A 13,359-nucleotide genomic window follows, 5' to 3' on the forward strand; every position below is an offset into this window, starting at 1 on the left:
CGTCATGTAGTGTCTCAGGGGCCCAATGCCAGAGTGAGCAGGCCTGGGAAATCTCCAGTGACACACACTTTGTCATTTTTGTTTGCTACCATATGCCTTCAGGTGTTTAGGCTGCTGTTTTGTTTTAAATTAAATTTTATGTGTATGGGTGTTTTGCCTGCATGCAGGTGTGTGTACCCTCCTGTCTGTCTGGTGCTGGCTGAGGTCAGGAGAGGGTGTCAGATTCCCTAGAAATGGATTTCTAGATGTTTGTGAGCCATTGTGTGGATGCTGGAAATCAAACCTACATCCTTTGGAAGAGCTGCAAATGCTCTTAACCACTGAGTCCTCTCTCTAGTCCTAGCTACCATTAAAAACCAAACCAAACCAAACCAAACCAAACCAAACCAAACCAAACCAAACCAAACCAAGCCAAAAAACAAAACAAGCTGTTTTCAGTTCTACCTTGACTTTGAATTTATCTGAGATCAGACTGATTCCACTGCAAATGATTAAAGTTTTTAGAAAATTAATAACATGTCACATTTACTAATTAAAAAAAAGTTTGAGTACCATGTCCAATCCTTATGATAAAAGATTCAGGTTGCTAACAGAGGAAAAGGTTTGTTTTAATCCATGGGCACTTAGTTTTGTTGCTTTGTGGCAAGAATACCATGATGGGGGTGTGGAGAGCAAAATTTCTCACCTAATCCCAGCTAGGGAGAGAGGTTGGAGAGTCAGAAAGAAGGGGAGAGAAAAGAGGGGTAGAAAAGAGAAAGGGAGGGAGGGAGGGAGAAAAAGAAGAAAGAAGGGGAGAAATGCATACCCCCCTTCAAAGCACATACTACTGGCCTAACTTCCTTCTAGCCTCCTTTCCAAAAGGTTCTCCTGACTCCTAGTAATACTGCAGGTTAGCAACCAACCCTTTTTCACATGGACCTGTTGTAGTTCGTCAAAAGACCCTCACTCACAAAGACCACAGAGATCACCATTGTTGCAAAACACATGAGGATTTTTTTATTGGTCTAACATGTTGGGGACTCCCCTCTCAGCATGTGGGCCAGAGGAGAGACCCAGAACAAACAAAGAACACACTTTTTATACCTTTGTAAGGGGCAGATTTGAACAAATTTCTCATTGGCGTAGCAAGTAACCCTTTTAGGCATTGGTTGGTTTGTATAGTGACTAAGTAACCCTTTGGCCTAGACTCTCACTTTGCTTGCCCCCATGGCAGGTTACTATGATTTGGTCAGCAAAGTAATAGTACATTTTGAACTTATGGATCAGTAATTAATGTCATAGCTATTAATGTCAGGGGAATTCTTGCAACAAAGTCAGGGTGGTTTGTAGTCTTTGTCAGAATTTAGTGTGGGGTGGGGGCAGGAGAATTGCTAATCTTGTTATGGTTATTTCTCTGAGAACAGCTAATATTGTTTTGGTAGCTGCAGGCTTAATCATTTTGACTGCTAAAACTAGGTTTTTACATTTGTTTAGTCAGCCAGCTTCCTTATCTGGCTCTGCACTTGGCCTGCTAGTACAGTTTGGAAAGTCCTTTTTGAAGGGGGAAGTTACTGGGTGGTCTTGAATTTAATTTGGATATTACAGACTTTAGTGCAGGCATACATTTTTTGCAACCTAGTTTTAATAAGAGTTCAACCTCTCCTCTAGCCCACCACCCAGCAGAGGCAGTGGAAGAGAAAAGTTATTGGGATACCAGGGAATTGGATCTGTTCAACAATGGTTCTTTGGAGGTGAGCTCGATCTTCTTCCTCAGCAGTTCAGTCCTGTAGTAAACATCAAATACGACTCAGCAGCTGCAGACCCATCTTCTAGGCAGGCAGAACTAGCACTAGGCAGTTCTAGCACATGAGAACTGGCAGCCACAGACCAATACTTTTGGCAAGGAGACAACAGGCATGAACCAGCAGCTGTAGTTCAATCCCGAAGAAACCGCCAGACTCACCAACAGGCCAGAGGCAGAGCCCCAAAAGTGGCAAGCTACTGCAAGAACCTCACAAGCAGTTCTTTGGTGAGTTTCTCTCAATGGCATTGTCACCACAAGTTGAGCTCAACAATGCTATGTAGTTAGCAAAGAATAGTGAGGCAGAGCAAACCAAACCAATGCTCAGTGCTAGTCTTCCACTGTCAGTGAGGTCCATATTTATACTCCTTCATCATGCGTCCATTTACATGTCTGCTCCAGCAAAACATCCTTTCACCTGTGTCTGCTTCAGGAAAACATTATTCCACATGTCTGCTTTAGCAAGGCATCCTTTCACTTGTGTGCCCCAGCAAAACATCATTTGACATAACCAACTTTCTGAAGAAACTAGAAGGTTCCACTTCACCTTAGGGAGATAATTAAGATCCAGATCATAAACTGGGTGGTGGTGGTACACCTTTAATCCCAGCACTCTGGAAGCAGAGGCAGGTAGATCTCTGAATTCTAGGGCAGCCTGGTCTACAGACTGAATTCAGGACAGCCAGGGCTATACAGAGAAACCCTGTTTAGAAAAGCAAAAAAATGAAACAAAAGTTCTGAAACAAATAATTTGCTAATCTTAGTTTTTAGAGGCGTTTAAAACCACATGGTTTTTGTTTTTGTTTTTAGATAGGATTTGTCTCATTTAATTTAATACACATTTAATATGTTGGGCCAAACATACCTTTTTCTGAAGGTGTACCAAAAATTAAGAAGCTTAAAAACATTTGTCTATGGGCTGAAGAAATGTGTCTGTGGGTAAAGTGACCCTCTGCTTTTGATGAGTTTAGATTCCCAGCATTGGTGGTATGGTAGAGAATGTATGTAACCTTACCGTGTGTGTGTGTGTGAGTGTGTGTGTAAAACCCTACTGTGGGAGTGTGGCAGATCATTGGAACTTGCTGATCAGCCACCTCATCTGTGCTGGGTTCAGTGACAGACCATGTCTTAAAAAAAAAATTATGGATTATGATGGGGGAATGTAGCCATTCTTTTGGCTACTTTGTGAGTTTCTCTTCTACCCTTTCAACTTCCTAACAGTAGATATGAAAGAAGAAAGGAGAGAGGGGAAAAGATGATGCTATCATTAGACTACCTCTAGCTGATCAGGGGCATCAGGGCCCTTGGGACAAGTTTGATCTTTGCTGTCAGGATATTTAATTTCTTGTTGTTATTGTTTCTTCTTTGTGCATGCTAATTAACAAACTGCAACCAACAGCAACCAACCCAACAACTCATTTATTAGGGCTCAAGCATTTATATACCCTCTGAAGAGTCTTCAGAACTCCAAATGTCTCACAGTCACAGAAACTATCTGCAGCTGGCAAAACAGTGCCCCTGCTAGAGCATGAGGCAAATCATAGCTGCTATGGACAATCTGAAACAGCCCCACATCCCACACATGGGTTTAAAACAAAACATATTCTCATAATATTTATGTTTTTTTAAATAGAAACCAAAATTCTTACTATAGGGGAGGACACCCGAAGTCAATCTCTTTCACACATACATACATACACACCCACATGCATGTATATACAAAAAAACTGGAGAAAAACATTAAATTACAGGAGTCCTTTTAGACTATTAGCTCCACAAGGAGGCTACAATGGTTTTAAGTCTTCTGCAAATCCATGCCTCTAGCTTTCTGTGGTTTTTCTTCACATTGTACTGTGAAGTTGAAAAGCAAATCTCAAGTTAGGAGTGGCAGCACATTCTTGTGATCCCTGTGTTTGTGAGGCATAGTCAGGATGATTGTGAGTTCAAGGCCAGCTTAGCCTGTATAACAAGGACTGATGAAAAGGAAAGGAGGGTTAAAGAGAGGAGAAGAAAGGGGAGGGGGAGGTAAGGGAAGAGTTAGGGGAAGTTGCTTAAGAAACAAGCTGCTTGCCTGCATGACCCAGCCACAATTTCTGGTAATAGAACAGAAACCCAGGCTAGACACTCAGGGTCAGCAGGCACAAGGATAGCAGGTATGTGACTCTTGAGTGTTAATACCTACATTTCAAAGCCACATTGGAAAGGATATTGCCTCATCTTTGGCTTTCTGTATTAGGGGTGTCTCTTGCTATTCCCATCATGGATAACTGAGGTTTTAATGTACAGTAGTGACATCCTAGTAGCAGGCCTGAGGGCAATCTGAACTTCTGCTTAGTATATTTACTCTTGCAGCTTTCCTTCCTCCTGATTTGTAATTCAGGAAGCTGAGAGGAGAGACAGCAAGGCTTCTTGGATGGATCGAAAAGCCAGGAGCTGGGATACCACCCTCTATAAAAAGGTTTGCTATCATATTTGCTTCTTCATTTGCTTATGCTGTGCTTTGCTTTCTTCCTGTGCTTCCTAAATGTAAATCACACTTACACAAGTAGTTTGTGATTATAGAGTAGTTTGAATGTGAGGGTAATTTATTTTTTTAGGTGAGCTGCTCAGGCATAAAGCAAAATTTGGTAGGTGTCTTAGCTGTCAAGTTCACCCCAAATTCTTCAGATCCTATCAGATGTATCTTTGCTTCTTGTTTAGAGGATACATTTAGGATTGAAGTCTTGGAGCTGTGGTTAAGCAAGCTTAATCTTAGGACACAGTTTTCTGTATCCTTTGTCTTTAGAAATGAAATATGCCCGTTTATGCACTCTTGTTGTATCTCCTCTTTACTTAAAAAGGTGAAGACTCTGGTTTGATACAGAAGAGCTTTATTGGAACTCAAAGAGGGGACATAATACAGTCATTTACATTCACTATTATAGCTTCTTTTAAGTATGTTGGACCAGTACTTCTAGAAAGTTGAGCTCAATTTAGTAAGGTATAGTCTTGGGTTTAACACCCAACTTGGAGAGATGTCAGGGAATATACCAGAATGAGAGAAGACAAAGTATTTTGTTATATTCTATGCACATTAGGTAACAAAATATTCTTATTAACGAAAGATGGTAAATAGATACTTTAACACCTAAGGAGTTTGTGATAAGGAATGCCATTTCTCATCCAGGGGTCATTATTTCATAAACGGAAATCTCTTCAGTGTAGTGTGATGAAATTAACGTAAAGATAAATTTGTTTTATAATTAATTTAAAATTAATGTACAGAATCTGTCGCTGTCAAATGAAAAGCATATTCTAACAAACCTAGGAAGGTGTGAGTAGCTGGGCTAGGAAATATGCTGTAGCTTAGTAGCAACAGTTGAGACACAACGACATCTCATGACCCTCATTTTAGAAACATTGGGCTTCTTCCTGCTATAAATGATCTAAGAAATATCTGGCTAAATCTCCCCAGACCGAGCACATTTTAAGAATGTCTGGTCCAACTTCTATCAGCTTGAGAAAACATGGCAGCCAGGACTAACTTGCAAGGAAACATGGCAGCCAGGACTAACTTGTGGCCTTCGTTGTCCAGCAGATGCTATTTTCCATCACATTTCGTTGAGTGCTCCAGGAGCAACAGTTTCCAACAAAGGCAGAGCTTTCACTCATGAGGGCTTCACTAGACCTGTGACAGCCGCTTCTCAGGCTTGGGAACACCGGGACTGGGAGTGGCGGTGGGATTCTTTCCCCCTCGATTCTCTGCTTTGCAGCTATCGGGTGGCTTTTGGAGTTGGGAGTCAGGTTCGCTGACCCCAGATGGAAATTATTAAATAGACGGTCAAGACTGTAGCAAGAAGGGCAGCGCGGGTCTATCGAATAAACCTGGGTCTGTGTCAATGGGAACAATTAGGTCAAAGGTGTAATCGAGGGGCCCACAGGGTAGTTACTAAGGCAAGACAAGCCCGGAAGTCCTGCAGACCCCTCCTCGGAGGGGCCAGACTCTAGTAGCCCCTTTAGGAAGTCTCCCCCGGATCTTCCGCCATTATGAGTCCAGGCGGCGCCACGGAGGACGTGCACGCCCTCTCTCCCAACTCCCGGGCCTCCCGGTCTCCGCTCATTGGGCAGGGAGGACGCCCCTCCTGCGTTTGTACGTGCACCGGGTGGAAACACGACCTGGAGTCGTTGGCGTTCCGGGCTGGGAAGGGCCGCGGGGGACGTGAGAAGGCCGCGCGCCTGCCGCTCCTCCCCCGCCCCCCCTCCCGCGCCATCTCCCCCTCCCTCTGCCTCGGCCCCGAAGGGGGCTGCACGGGCGACTTGGCGGCGATGGCTCGAGCTCCGGCGGCGACGACGGTGGCCGGAGGCGGCGGCTCCTCCTCCTCCTCCTCCTGGGCTTGGGCCCGGCGGTGATCCGAGCTGGCGGCCGCGGCCCCCCGATGAGACTGTTGGCGGGCTGGCTGTGCCTGAGCCTGGCGTCCGTGTGGCTGGCGCGGAGGATGTGGACGCTGCGGAGCCCGCTCTCCCGCTCCCTGTACGTGAACATGACTAGCGGCCCCGGCGGGCCAGCGGCGGCCGCGGGCGGCGGGAAGGACACGCACCAGGTACTGGGCCGCAGCCCTGCGGAGCGGGGGCGTGGCGCGGCGCGGCGGGGCGCTCGGCCTTCCCGCGCTCGGCCGGGCCATTGTGCGGGGCGGCGCGCTCGGGCCTCGGCCCCGGCCTCTCACAAACTTTTCCCGGCCCGGGCGCTGGCCCCACGGCGCCTTTTGTTCGGCGGCGCGGGCGGGGGACAGCCTTTGCTGCCTGGCTCCCCGGGCCCCAGCGTGGGCGCCCCGAAGCCCCGCATTGTTCCCAGGCCGGCGGCGGCGTCCGCGTCCGCCCTCAGGACCCGAGCAACTTTGGGTAGGGCCACCCAACTGGCACTGGGGCCTGAGCAGAAAACTGCCCCAGCTCTCACCCAGCCAGCCTTCCTCTACCCCCCCGAGGGACAAAACCGAAAGCCGGTCTCTTTTTGTCTGGCCGAATCTCTGGATATACAAAGGGTTCTAAAGACATTAAACTGGGCCTCGTGAACATTTCGGCTGACATTTCCCCGAAGCACTTAAAAAAATGTGTTTGACAGGTCTGGGCTCCCAGCCTAGGAACTCTCCTCCCCCTCTGCCTATGAGACGTGTCCTTTCAACTTGGGTTTAGTGAGCTGACCAGAGAGGTTGGGATGAGGAGGAAGATGATGCAAGCTTTAAACGGAGAGGTTTAAAAAATCTGAACTGTTCAGCAGTGAATTCTTGTAGCTAATGAATGGATTGTGAGCCGTGGGGGTTCTACCGGTTGGATGGGGTTGGATGGTCTTTTCATTAGCTATTTGTACCACTTAAAGAAACATGCATGGGTCAGCTGTTGAATTAAGAGGGAGGTAGTTTGCATTTGACCGTAAGTAGTTTGTGGTTAACCTTGCAGTCACAGAAGAGAAGCCTTTGAATTTAGACAAACTTTGCGCTTTTTCTAAAAGCCTGAGTTTAGTATGTCTTGCTTTTACAGAGAGATGTAAGGAATGATTCCTTGTGTTATTTGGACCTCACCTTTTTATGTATAACAGCATTAAGATTTTATTTGCTATTAACTGGATTGTGTTGTTTTTTTTATGGTGTTGGGATGGAACCCAGGTCCTGGAAACTGTTCTACCCTGATCAATACTCAGACCTCATTTTCTATTTTGGAAGGAATCCTCGATTTTCATTATTTAAATTTACTAGTGATTGTGGCGTTTTAGATGCCCTTTTATGTAGTATTGTTAGGAGTGCGATAAACTTAGTATAACATCTTAAATTGTATAACCATGCTTATTGTCACAGACTATGTTATGCTGGCTCAGTGTCATAGAGACAACTCTGAGGTATACACTGTTAATTAAGTAGGATCAGAATGCCTCATGCCCGTGTGGAACAAGGACTTGGAAATGCTGTGTTTAACAAGCAGTGGATAGAAAAAACGATTATTCCCTATGATGAGGAATTGCGGTTGAGTCTCCCAGTTGTCGGTATTTATGATAACACTTGGGATTACTGCAGAGGCTTGATTTAGGTGCTCATAGAAATTGTGCTTATGGGATGGCTCAGTAGTTAAGAGACTGTGCTCAGTCAGCTCAGACAGCTACAGCTCAGACAGCTCACAACTCTGTAATCCCAGCTCTTGCAGGATTGGATAGCTCTGGACTTCTTCAGCACATGAGCGTGTGCAGGCGCGCACACACACATGTACACACACACTATATATATTGTGACTGTAGAGCCCAGGAAGAATGATGGCAGAGGACACTATCTCAGTGCTTCTCAGCAGAGGGCATTTTCTAACTGCATACATTCATTTATTTCTGTGGTGCTGAAGATCAAACTCAGGCCTTGTAAATGCTGGGCAAGTACTGTACCACTAAGCCTCATCCATAGTCAGTTTGTCTGTATGTCTGTCTGTCAGTCCATTTGTCTATATGTAATTTTGAGACAGGGCTTTGTAGCTCTGACTGGCCTAGTACTCCTATGTAGTTCAGACTGACTTTGAACTCAAAGCAGTCTTTCTGCCTCAGTTTCCAGCATACTAGGATTACAGGTGTTCCATGACCATGCGTGGCTTGTTCTTTGTTTGCTTGTTTGTTTTTCTCTGTGTAGCCCTGGTTGTCCTGGAACTCAATCTGTAGATGAGGCTGATACTGAACTCAGAAATCTGCCTGCCTCTGCCTCTTGTGTGCTAGGATTAAAGGCATGTGCCACCTGGCTACCCTTAGTTTTTTGAGATAGGGTCTGTGTAACTCAGGATGGCCTCAGATTCAGAGTCCTTCTACGTCGGCCTCCTGAGTACCAGGATTGTTTTAAGTGTATATCACTATACTCTGCCAGACAGTATTTTTGAGGTGAATAAATTTGTTATGAAAATAAATATCTGTGAGTAAAGATGAAAATGACCAGGATGAAAGAAGTGTGTGCCTAGAGGCCGCCATGAACTAATGCAGGGTGGAAGACTGTCTTTTCTGCACTCCTGGCGGGTATATGGTTTATTTCTTTTATATTTCAGAATCCTGGTTTGCTACATAACTTTCTTGCTTGTGAAGTAGCTTTAATGGCTTCCCCTCTTCAAATTAATAGTTTTATAGAGGCTTTCTGGTGTTCATTTGGGTGTGTGGGTTCCAAGGCCAGCCGCATCTGGTTCTTTTGGAGTTTCATGAAAGAATTAAGGGCTAAACCATACTTAACCCAGGTTTTCTTGGTAGTGTTTTATGAAGGATTTATGGTGCAGGGTTCTTTGGTTAAGAGAAAGATCTGGGGTAACATTTACTCATTAAAAATTGCTATGTAGTAGTTAGAGCTAGAGATCAAGGCTTATCTTGGAAACTAAGTACCTTGGTCCAGTGTACTAGCTTCAGAACTGAGTTAAGCTTTACCTTGGTAAGAAACAAGGGCCAAACTAGTCTCACTGAGTTGAGTAGCCTTTGAAATAAGCATAGTCTCAATGTTTTTACATGGTTAACAGTGGGTGTGGAAAATAGTATTTTGTAATATCTGAATTTCACACATGAAATTCAAGTGTCAAGAGTTTTTGTTGAAACAGCCCCCACATTGGTTCAGCTATGGACTGCACCACTGCGTGTGTGCAGGGCGACGACATAGAGTTGAGTAATCAGTGGCTAACAGTATTTTCTCTGGCCTCTTAAAAGTATATAGCTTTAAAAAGTCTGTTTATTCCTCTCAAGAGAAAATTCCCAGCTTCATTAACCACCTGTGCATTCTCAGTCGCAGGATGGAGGGTGGCCTCACAGGGGAGAGAGAGCAGCAGAGCTAGCTGTCACTGTCACTGTCAGTCCAAGAGCATAAAAGAGAGCAACACAGAACCTTCGGATGTAGTGCTTTCAGTGCATTCTATCTAGTGCTTACAGCTAAGGAGCTGTTATGGAGCTATTGACACTTGAACGGCTCCTCAATGCTCCGGTTACTACATTCTCGGTAATAACAGTCATCCACAGCCCCTCAATTGATGGAGCGAAAGGTTGTTATAAACCTTGTTGGCACCAAACCATTGCAGTTTCCTCAGGTGAAAATTTTCAAATTGTTTTTCCACATATAGCATTTAATATCTGGAATTATTTAGAGGTCACTTAAAATTGCAAGTTACGTGTATACCTGGTATTTATTTTTACCTTCTTATAAAAGCTTAGAGTTGCTGTGCCAGCCTCTACAATAGATTCAAGGTAGAACTGGAATATATAAGTTTCTAAATGAAAAAAATACTTGAATGTCACAGCTGGAGTCAAATGTACTAAAGGACAGATAGAGATTCCTGTCGCTTTATTCCTCATTTACCTTGTGAGATTGGCAGAAGTCAGGCATGAGCTAACCATGCTTCAGGGTGCCAGCCAGCTAGCCAGCCAGACTGCGATGGATTGATGTCTCTCTCTGCCTTCTCGTCTGGAAGCCTTTGCAGCTGACTACTAAAGACTCTGGAAGAGGTTTCTTTCCTCTTTATATCCTGTGCAGAAGCCCTTAACAAGTGTTCGCCTCAGTTTCATGGACCACTAAGATCACTTCTGCCCTTTGAAAGTTCTCTAGAACTCTAACCTCTACTAAAAAGAGTGTTACTTGGACGCATCAAAAGTTTCGTTAAAGTCTTAGGATTATAAAACACTAACCATGAGAGAATCTTTGGAATGAGGACTGCCAACTATATATATATTAAGCTAAAACTAAAACAACTTGTTCTAATTTGTATAAATGGTTCTCCACTATGAATAGGAGGGTACCTTTCACTGTGTGGATTGTTATTGAAATCTAAGGTTTATGCTGCTGAATGCTGTACAGAAAACCTGGATATAGAAATTATGGAAGGATACAGGTTTATTTACAAGTTTTGGCCAGTACTGGAGAGAGGGAAATTCTCCATCTTGTCTTGCCAAGTGTTGTAATTTATAGAAAAGCTGCACCAAAAACCATGGGATCTATAAGTGTATTGAATATGGGCCTAAATGACCAGAATTGTGCTAAGTCTTTCTCCAGGTGCCCGGGCTAGGGCTCTGGGGCTAGCTCCCCTCACTCATTGTTGATCTATCTTGGAGGAATTCTAATTCCCAAGGCTCCATCACACATTTCAAGGAAAGAGACACTGACCTGCTACCGTTTTCTAGAAAAATGGTAAATGGGTTGTGGTTTCTGAGCTTTCTTTAGGTAAAAAACAAACAACCAAGCATAACCATGACAGCCATAAGTTTTGAAACTGATTGGATTGCAATGTGGAATCTGGGAAGGGAAATTTTAACTTTAAAGATTATTAGTTCATGAGCTCTTTCTAACCACGTCTCTAATTGAAAAGACTGTTATTAAATTTATGGGTCCTCCCTGCCTCCCTTTTTGAGAATGACTTGGGTGCCCAGACTGGTAGTGTAGCCTGCCTGCCTGCCTGCCTTCCTTCCTTCTTTCCTTTCTTTTTTGGCAGTTTTTATGGTTTTATTTAAACACAAAACATGCACACAGGCCATCTATTCATTTTCTTCGCTGCATAACCTGGCGTTGGGATTGGTGACTCTGATGGCCAGCTGTGCTGCTCTTTCTACAATGGCTTCTCGGTTCTTAGAGGTCACGTTGTGAGCAATCTCAGCACAGTAAGATTTGTTGCACATCAGCAGCACCTCCAGCTCCTTGGCATTGTGGAGCAGGAACCTGGTTTTCTTGTTGCTCCCGTATCCAATGCTGGGCACCAGGATCTGGCCCTTGAATCTTGTCTGCACCCTGTTGTCAGTGCCTCTGGGTTTCTGCCAGTTACACTTAATTTTCACATATGGGTCTGACTGGTACCTGATGAACTTTTAGGTCCTCTTTTTGATGATCTTGGGCTTCACCAGAGGCTAGAGGGCAGCCATGAGGCCTTTTATAAAAGTCAGACCCATGATAGTAAAGAAACTGGGAGGTGGGGCTGCGTGTCTCAGGCCTTGAGTGACATTGCAGAGTGTCTTCCAATCACCAGCTAGTGAGCAGAGCCAACTGGGAATGGAAGAGATACCTCTGCTAGGCTTGTTCTCCCTCCTGTTTCCGAAGCTGGCAGAGTACTAGCTACTCTCCAGTAGTGCAGTCTTTCCTTGAACTGTTTCTGTTTTGTTTTTCAGATCAGTCAGCCTTTTCCTCATGGCATATGAACAGTTATTAGGTTTTTATTGTGCACCTGGTACCTTTAAGTTATGCTTTTTCATCCTTATAACAGCTCTTCTGCATAGGTGGTGCCACTTCCACCTTACAGATTGAAGATTGAGGCTGCAAGAGACTTGTAAAGAGCAGAGTCGGTTGTTGGGTAGAGTTGGGTTTGAATCCAGCTTTGTCTCAGTCAAAGGCCCAGGCATTTTCCATTACTTCATGTAGCTCTGTCTCGAAACCATATGTTCTCTGAAGGCTGTGTGAAAGTGGGCTTGCCTTCTTAATAGAAAACCGCACCCACTGCATTGGGCCTCCGTGAAGATACTAAAATTAGGGTAGTGTATATAAACTAGTTGATGATTTGTGGCTTGTGGTTAGACAGTGGTAGGACCACCACTTGATGTTCTGTCTTTATTCAGTCTGACCATACTTTGGTAAAGCTTAAAGCAACATGACAGGGGCAGGGCTTAAGTCACAGGTCTTAGGGCTTAGTCCCACCAGACTGCCATTTACTTCAGAGGCCAGATGCAAGTTCCAGGTCCCCAGACTGCCATCACCTTTCCTCAGCTTGGCTGAATGTTCAGAGGTTCCTGCAGTCCTTCCCCCTAGGTTGCATAATTTACTGTAATGATTCCCAGGTTAGGCATAATGGATTGAATTATTGGCCATGGATGGTCAATCTCAAGCTTTAGTATTTTTTCTGTTCTTGGGGACATAGGATAGGGCAGAAAGTTCCAGCTTTCTACTTATAACTTTTCTTCTTTCCCACTTTGGAAATTACCTTATCTACAAACAAAAAAACATTCATCTTAATTTGAAAAAGATTTCTTTTTATTTTATGTGTATGAGTATCTTGAATACATGCATGTCTGGACACTATGTGCATGCCTAGTTTCCAAGGAGGCCAGAAGAGGGCATTGGATGCCCTGAACTGGTTGTGAGCCACCTTGTAGGTTCTCTGGAAGTACAGTAAGTGCTCTTAACACCAGAGCCTTCTCTCTGATCCCCTAAAGACATTCTTATCACCTCAAAGGTTTCCCAGAAGTTTTAGGAGCTCTGTATCAGAAATGTGGGGGTAAAGACCAAATACCTATTATGTCATACTATGTAAAGTCAGTAAGCTGTGCTTTACAGTTTTCAAGTTCTACTGTTGTGCTCAACTCTGTTGTATTTGTATTTTGAAAGAAAAGACTATCCATTGTATAACATATGTTTGACTGGTGGTGAAGCTGTAAAAAAATGTTAGAGAAAGTTACCTATGTCCCTTAGCCGTTGGCAGTCAGCTGTGGTTTCATAGAAGAGTTGCATTTCTTTTACTGTAAAAGTGACTCGTTAACCAAAGTTACATAAACGTTAAGAAATGTTCATGTATCTGGTAAAGTTTTACTTTGTGTGTGTGTGCATGAGAGTATTTTGTGTATGCATTCAGTGTGCAGG

At 44.2% G+C, this 13,359-nt stretch overlaps 1 protein-coding gene, 1 non-coding gene and 1 pseudogene across 8 annotated transcripts in view; 1 reads left to right on the forward strand and 2 right to left on the reverse strand.

Moving 5' to 3' along the window:
- The first annotated feature begins 3,768 nt into the window (after nucleotides 1-3,768).
- Nucleotides 3,769-13,359, forward strand: part of Mettl9 (methyltransferase like 9) — a 44,452-nt gene continuing 34,861 nt past the window's right edge. For 2 of the 7 annotated variants that reach the window (XM_006508092.4, XM_006508095.4), the window contains exon 1: nucleotides 5,801-6,360. In XM_006508092.4, the coding sequence (XP_006508155.1) occupies nucleotides 6,196-6,360 (165 nt within the window). In that variant the 5' untranslated portion in view covers nucleotides 5,801-6,195. Of the gene's footprint in view, nucleotides 3,934-4,132; nucleotides 4,239-5,800; nucleotides 6,361-13,359 lie in introns of those variants that run through there. The other 5 variants (XM_030242850.1, XM_006508093.4, NM_021554.2 and 2 more) reach the window with 5 other exon arrangements.
- On the reverse strand, nucleotides 11,229-11,659 carry Gm9179 (predicted gene 9179; annotated as a pseudogene).
- Gm27991 lies at nucleotides 11,729-11,878 on the reverse strand. The gene has a single exon (XR_003947156.1). It is a non-coding gene; the product is annotated as a small nucleolar RNA SNORA7 (small nucleolar RNA).

This window comes from Mus musculus, chromosome 7 (genome assembly GCF_000001635.26).
Source record: "Mus musculus strain C57BL/6J chromosome 7, GRCm38.p6 C57BL/6J".
NCBI lineage: Eukaryota > Metazoa > Chordata > Mammalia > Rodentia > Muridae > Mus > Mus musculus.